The sequence below is a fragment of the Nannochloropsis gaditana genome (genome assembly GCF_000240725.1).
Source record: "Nannochloropsis gaditana CCMP526 unplaced genomic scaffold scaffold011, whole genome shotgun sequence".
NCBI lineage: Eukaryota > Eustigmatophyceae > Eustigmatales > Monodopsidaceae > Microchloropsis > Microchloropsis gaditana.
Window position 1 is genome coordinate 97,613 of NW_005803942.1, and position 7,576 is coordinate 105,188.

A 7,576-nucleotide genomic window follows, 5' to 3' on the forward strand; every position below is an offset into this window, starting at 1 on the left:
GATGTCAAGGAAGGAGCAAGCAAAAGCGAAGAACTAGCTACGCGCGCAACGGAGCGTGCTCCTTGCTCCTTCCTCTTGGAATCTGTACAGCACTATCGACGCAAGGTACGTATGTTTCCTTCTCTAGCACAATTCCGGTACACAAACGGGCCGGAAATAGCTGAAAGAATATTAAATCCACCCGTGGCTGAGACCTTTGGAAGTAAATTTTTTCGATACATATCTGTTGGATACACGCCCATGGTAAACTCCAAAAGCTCACCATAGAGAGGCCGTTTTCTAGGTGTCCGAAAATCGTGTATAGAGGTACGCGGTCACCTCTCGATAGATCGTTTGAAATATCACTAATCTCCTCTCGAATATCGCAATCCTATCAACTTGAAAGAGATTGAATCAACCTGCGAAATCTTTGGTACGTGACGAAAGGATATTTGAGAATTATCTCAGCCACAAAATACTGAGTATGGATTGAAGTATACGATCCTCAAAAACTTGAATGAACTCGAAGAAAATTATATCCTGGATGATATCATTCGCCGTTTGAGTCGATCTTGATTGCTTTCAAAGTCCGTATCTTCAGGGACAATTTCCCCTCCTCGATGACGGCAAGATGCACGGGGAGAACAGCGTTTCCGTCCTTAAGGGTCGGAATTTTGCAATCGTGCTTGGAGCACGTTTCTGGCAAGTCTTCGCGCATCTTCAAAGCTCATCCGTCCCCTCCTCCGGTGAAAAATCGTCATCATCTGACATTTCTTCGCTGTCCCATTCGTCGTCTTCATCGTCTGTAAAATCTTCGTTATCCTCTGAGTTGTCAGTGGGAGAGAATCTGTATGTCGGTATATCTTTACGATTGGCGCGTTTCTTCATGACGTACGTGGCAACAAGCTTGCCTTTTTCCTTTTCAGTGGTGCCTTCGAAGATGTGGAAGGTATGACCGTCGAAGGTATTCATGCTCTTGGGGACCCCTGGCTGCAAGGCTGCAAAGAAAGTGTCCTCCCAGTATAAGCTATAGCCTTTATTCGTGCTCAGAAAGTTGACTGTGAGGCTCCCGTCGTCCTCTTCCTCGACTTGGCTTGTATGTTCGTCCCCGTGAACATTTCCGTTCCAAACCCATAGATTTGCAGCCCACTTGACGCCCTCCAACACTGGGCAGCCTCCATGCAGCGAGGCGTTGTCCTGACCACCCTCTGGTAGCTGATTGTAGAAGAGAACTGCCTGCGCCTTCACAGGCCTGACAGCTAGTTTACTGCGACACTCGACAACCAAACGTTCCTGCCAGGAGCCAGGCTTGATTCCGATGGCACGCAAGTCAATGTCTTGGCTTTCCATCTCTTTCAGAGCCTCGCCATAGCTCTTGTCCGTGCCGTCCAATGCTTTACCTGCCGGAAAGACTGTCTCTCCCCCCGCGGCCACGTCTGTCAAATAAACGACGACGGTGGCGAAACGATTGGAACCACCAGGCCGGGCCGAGTCCATGCGAGAGCCCTTTGGATGCTCCAGATAGTCAAAGTGACTGTTGTAAGCCTTGGTCAGGTTGTAACGTAGAATTTGCAAGCCGTCTGCCCATGCGTTTTTGTAGGGTCTAATGCCCAAAAGGTCAAAAATGCGTCGTTTCAAACGAAGCGATGCCGGGGAATTTAAGTCCCAGGCATTTTCACTCGTGCGGTGACTATCTTCTTGCGCAGACGCCCCCTGTCCTGTTGTGGAGCGATGAAGTCCGTTTACTGGGTCCTTCAGGTTCAGAGTGTGAGCGATAAGCTCGTCAGCCTCCTGAGACGTGAAAAAGTTGTTCAGACGGAAAACCTTGGGGGACTCGGAGAGTGTCTCGACGATAATGGGCTCCCCGTTGCCGGAAGCCACGTGCCTGACTTCCACCTGATGACCCCGCTTGAACGTGGGCCAGATGAACTCCCGGTGTCGGGGGACCAACCATAACTTATCATCGTCCACAAGTTCGTCGCAGTTAGAGACCTCCCAGCCATTGTGCAGAAAGACTCGGCAGCTGCTTCGCCCCTCGCAGCCCCACTCCTTGTCGACTTCGGCGCCCAGAGTCGCAGCAAGAGTGAGAGGGGAGCGGCAGAGCCGATCCCGCGGGACGACAACGTTAATAGGATTTGAGGAGTCTCCATTCTTGTACAAGAAAAGTCCCAAAACATCGGCTTCGTGGTGCGGAGTCACGGGCGGATTGATGGAGTCAGTAAGGACGTGAGGTCGAAAGGGCGCACTCTTGAGGTCCTCCAAGGTGGGGCCATGGCCAAGCAGGCGAGCCGTCGGCCGGGCCACATCTTCCGAGGGGTTCGCGTCCGCAAGTACTCGCCGGAAGGGTTTCATACTTTTTCCAGTGTGCCTATCAGTAGAGACCGAAAACTCGATACCCTTGCGGAAAAGGCTTCTCATGAAGTCCTGAGTAGTTCGCACCATCTTCGCTGGGGAATACATGTAAGCTGTCATTTTGATGAGAGATTGGCACCGTGTTTCAGCACTTTTCCTTCTAAGCATAACGTCCAAAAGTCTAATTTTTAGCATTAAACTGATCTTTCCCGGACCTCTTTGCTCGCTGCAGTGGTCGACTGTACTTACCAAGAAGAGCAACCAGCGCTGCGCAAACAAAGCTGCAAATAAGAAGGTAATCGTAGCGTTGAGATTGCGGCTTCGTCTTCGTAGACAATTGAGAGGAGTTATGCTTCAGAGATGAGGACGCCTTGCCCCCTGCCCCTGATGGAGCTGCCACACGGCTGGTTTTCATTCCTTTCAGACTGTGAGACAACGCTGGTGAGGTAAGAATAAATGAGCGAACATTCAAGGGATGAATCCACCACTGAGCTTTAATAGTATGCGTTTCTGGCTGAATTCAATGACTCGGAAGATGCATCTCAAGCGAACCATATGTTTGATTTCAAAGCCAGGTAGATGTTATGTGCTAACGCCAAAAGTAGGCCCATAGACGGAAGGTGGTTTAAATGCGTGGGACCTTCGGTGCGCAACATACGGGATGAGGGTCTCAGCCACAACAAAGTCAAACCGAAAGTTGCGAACTTTTGAGCACGCAACAACAGAAGAATGCATCTGGAGTCTTGAGCACTCCTCCTAGATCAACTAACCCCCCCGCCCGGCTTTATCTTGGACGAACGGAGGAAGAAACGGCCTCGACGCTAGATCCTCGTCCTCCTCTTTCCTCCATAATTTTATATGGTTGCTTTGTTGTACATCATGTCCCTCTGGCTTTTCAAGCTTACTCGTACGCATCTGTACTGCCAAGCGTTCGTCTTCCATGTCATTTAATGCTTCCTTTCGTGGCCGACCGTCCCCGCCACCTCCCTGTGCTTGGAAGCCCCTGCGCGTACGGTCGCTAAAACTGTTGAAGGACAGATCAGATGGAGAGAGAGGCCTCGGCCTTCGCAGCGATGAAGGGGATGACCGGGTCCGACGGGATCTTTAATGTCTTATTTACTCAGCATGTGGATTCTCGCGCAACGTGCTTGGCTCATGAACAATTTAGGACATCCGAGTTTTAGTAGCGGCCTCGTCCAGTACAAATTAAAAAAGAGGAGGAAACGGAAACGGTTCGATGGGGCATCCGAGAACATTGGGTAAGGAAAGAATTAGGGGAGAAGTGAAGTATCCCGGGGGAAAAAATCTTGCGCGCTCTTTCGCTTCAATTTTGTTAGGTTGGAAAGTTCCTAGCGTGGCCACCTGGGAACGTGAGCGGCATGTGTATCGACACAATAAAGGTTTAGCGGAAGCTTCAGACGCGTGCTCTCCCTAAAATTAAAAAATAAGTAGAGGGTTTCCGATAGAACGACGGCACTACTTAAGCTCTTAAGATGCGGCTTTAAAATGCTTCTAATTTTTTTTGTGTCCTCGTAGTTCCTGTAAGAATGGTCACTTTGGCCGAAGTCCTTTATCCTCTGCATCATTATTATCGCTCATCGACTTAGTACCCCCAGGCTCCACACATTGGGAAGACGTCGGGGCTGACCAAGTGCAGGGGGCTGCCATTATTGCGATTAGTTATCTGCTCTTATTGCCGCTTTGACAATGATGATCGAAAGGCTACATAAATTGATAAGCAGTCTAAGTGTGTAAACCATCGCGCACAACAGGAGCAAAGACGTATAAGGTCCTCAAGAACTATGCAAATGTATTTTCGTGACTCGTGTATGCTGTAACTGTGCTACATTCTTCTTTCATTTGCATGGACGAATTGAAGAAGGCCATGGAATATGATCAGCCAGACACAAGCCTCCGATCCCTCACATTACTTTTGCTCAACATAACCAAAGCTTATTGATCGACTTTGGAGAAGTAATGCAATCATCTCCGCCAATTGATCTGTCACGCGGTACAAAGATCGCATCCAAAATCCTGGCCACCAGGCCAACTCTACTTTTTGTGGGCTGATGACGAGAGCAGACCCTGGACCGTGATGACAAGGCGGCGTGCGTGACCCCCGCCGAATCCACCGGCATTACGGTGCTCGCACAGGTAGATTCCTTGCCAGTTGCCCTTGTATTGCATAAATGTGGCGGGCGTCAGCACATTATTCAGGGTTGCCGCTACAAGCGCCCCAAAAATCCCTCTCCCACACAGCCTGCACACAAAGTGAAGCACGCGGCCTTACCAGCGCCAGCCTGCCGTTCGAGACGGGAATCGTCAGGTTTGCTCCCACGATAGTCGACTTTACATGGCCTGTAATATCGTCCGGGCCTTCATCCCTGCGTGCAAAGACAAGATAATAAGTTTTCTTGCAGTTCCGGGACAGTATCCATTTCCCTTCCTTAGCGCTTACACATGGTCGAGCAAGCCATCTGTAGCCCAAGACTCTGGGACTAGCATATTTAAGGCTTTCTCCATGTCCGTGCGAACTTCGTGGGATAAAGGAGAGGATATAGTCAGGACGTTTGAAAGGGAGAAAAAAGATCGCAAGAAAGCAACGGGGCGTACCAGTAGGATCAGCATTCTCGTTGATAGAAAGGGAAGCCGAGGTGTGCTGAATAAAAACACTGAATGTGCCTATTAAAAATTTGCGTAGCTCAGGCACAGCCGCCAAAATTTGGTCCGTGATGAGGTGACAACCTCGACCTTTTGCTTGCACTGTGAGACTTTTTTGCAGCCACGCTGTTTCACCCTTGCAAATACCTGTTGTCATTGTTCTTCAAGAGGAAACCGATAAGCTGTTGAGGAAGAGGGAGGAGGGTTTAAAATCAATAAAACACTCTTTCGCGCACAGTTTTTCTCTCGTCTTTAGGCAGTCACTTCTGCTGTTGGCAAGTGCTTGGGATGGGCGACAAAAAATGTACACGATCATCCCCAAATGGGATGCGCATGGTGGGAATACATCCAAATAAACCGTTCATAACCTCCCGCCCCCCCAGGCAATGAATGCAGCCTATCCCGCGGAATTTGTGACCCCTCCTCCGCGTTGAACGCGTCGGTAGCGTGTTCACATCTCATTTCTATTGAACGAATTGGTAAAAGGACTAAGAACATATTTAATTGTATTTGTGGAGGATTTTTGACAAGAGGGCACATTGTTTTCTGTCGGACCCGAGACGGGCCTCGGACGGGCCCGGGACGCTTGATAGAGTTGAATGGATACTAAAGAAGGGTTTATACATATACATATACATATACATATATTGAAAGGAACAGACACGATCTCCCTGCAGAGAGGGCGAGCATGTCAAGTTTCGTTTGCTTTTATGTCTCTCGTGTGCTTAATCAACAGACCATTTTGCCTTCTCGCACCACAGCACCTCAAAAAGCCACACATTACAAGAGAGGCAACTGCTCAAAAGAGGATCGCAATCCGTGCAAAAGCTCCCGAAACAACCTTCCCGCATCCTCTACGTCTACAGCTTTATTTCTCCTTCCTTTAAAGTTGCCTGCTGCGTCCCACAGTTTAAAAAAACAATAGTCTTCAGGGAGACGTGCATCTTCCCATCACGAAGGACGTCAGTTTAAAAAGACAAGAGCATCACCTTATAAATGTGAGCGATCACCAAACCTGCGACACAAGGAATTAATTGATAAGAAAGCACCATATTGATTTATTAGGATCAGGATGCCATTGCGAAGATCAAGAGCTTTTGTCGGGAACACTTTGCTCGTTCACCCTCGAGGGCAGGCCTGGACGTCGGTCCCTGTAAACGCTGCGTTCGAAACGCCACGTTCCTTATATGCCCGCCCCGTCCTATCTGTCGGGAAAATGAAACTTGCTGCTGATATGCAATCGTTCCGGGATGGATTCCGCACGCTTTTCTTTCCGGGTGTTGGCATCTTAAGTCTCGGACTACCTTTTCTACTAGTTGGGGTACTAGTCGGAAAGCCCTCAAGTGGAGAAGCTAAGGACACCAATCTCAAGACGAAGAGATCATCGTTGTTAATCGCATCAAATCCTCTGTTTCAAGAATATAGGTTTTCCAAGGCTTTGGTGATCAAATTGATGGCCAGCATCATCCTTGACTTAATAGGTGATGGTTCACTTCTAGTGCCAGGACTCGGTGAGGTCAGTGACTTTCTATGGGCGCCTGTGAGTGCCGCAGTCGTTCGACTCCTGTACGGAAATAATGTTCTTGCTGCAGTGAATTTGTTGGAGGAGTTGCTACCATCCACGGACATCATTCCGACGGCTACCATTGCTTTCTTACTGGATTTCTTCTGGCATGAGGAAGGAGCCCAGTCGCCCTCAAAAGAGGGCAGAGCACGCCCTGCCACTCCTGCAGACGTGATCGATGCCAAAGTCACGTCCATCCGGGATAAAAATTTAAATTGAGTGCAAAGTAAATGAAACAATGAGAAGTCAACCTTCTGGACCCCGTAGAGGCTAGAAACCGGCTTCTCTTTTGCTCTTCCTCACCACTTCTACTCTCGCAAAGGCTTTAGACCCAACCTACTCCGCATCTCATTCCACTCGCTCACAGACTTCTTGTCCCCATCAAGCACACGACCGTCGTCGGAGCGTCCAGGGATGCCAGAGGGAGGGGGAGCCGCGCTCGCGGAGGCTAGCTTGTGCAGCTTCAGGCCTTTGATGACGAGTCCCTTGTTGCTTTTGACCTTTCTGGACCTCTTTCTACGCCTTTCGCTAGCAGAATGACCTTTACCTGCGGAAGAGGCCGAAGAATAGCCGGAAGATGAGCGCGAGCGCCCGTGACGGCGCCTGGAGCGGCCGGAAGACCCGAGGTGACGAGCTCGAGGGGGAGATCCGCTGCGGGACTGCGAACTCGAAAACGACCGCCGACGCCGACGCTTCTGACTGCGGCTCCGGCTCTTACTTCGGTTACGCCGGTGGTAGCTCCCCCTCCGCCCCCCTGCACTGCTCTCCCCACCCCCGCGCTCACGTCGGTGACGGGCCTCATCGGTCCCCTCATGATCCTCCTCTCTCCGTATTTTCTTCCTTTCTTCCCACCGGTCCAGCGACCGTCGGCGCAGCCTACAATCTGAGGAGGGCGAGTCAGAGATGTCCCGGCGATGACGTGCTTGACCACGTGTGTCAACCTCCTCTCGGAACCCCGACCGAGGGCCGTGCTCTCCCCCGCCCTGGCTCTCCGCACACCGGTCCCCGCCTCTGCCGTTT

General features: G+C 50.4%; 1 protein-coding gene across 1 annotated transcript; it reads left to right on the top strand.

The window, feature by feature from the left end:
- Positions 1–5,746: 5,746 nt before the first annotated feature.
- Positions 5,747–6,838, top strand: NGA_2014700 (uncharacterized protein). The gene has a single exon (XM_005856273.1). It carries the CDS (start codon positions 6,065–6,067, stop codon positions 6,773–6,775), a length of 711 nt encoding a protein of 236 aa, XP_005856335.1. The 5' UTR covers positions 5,747–6,064; the 3' UTR covers positions 6,776–6,838.
- The last annotated feature ends 738 nt before the right edge of the window (positions 6,839–7,576 follow it).

What these genes read in the sequence shown, in the direction of transcription:
- NGA_2014700 (XM_005856273.1), top strand. Translation starts at nt 6,065, where the DNA reads ATGCCATTGCGAAGATCAAGAGCTTTTGTCGGGAACACTTTGCTCGTT.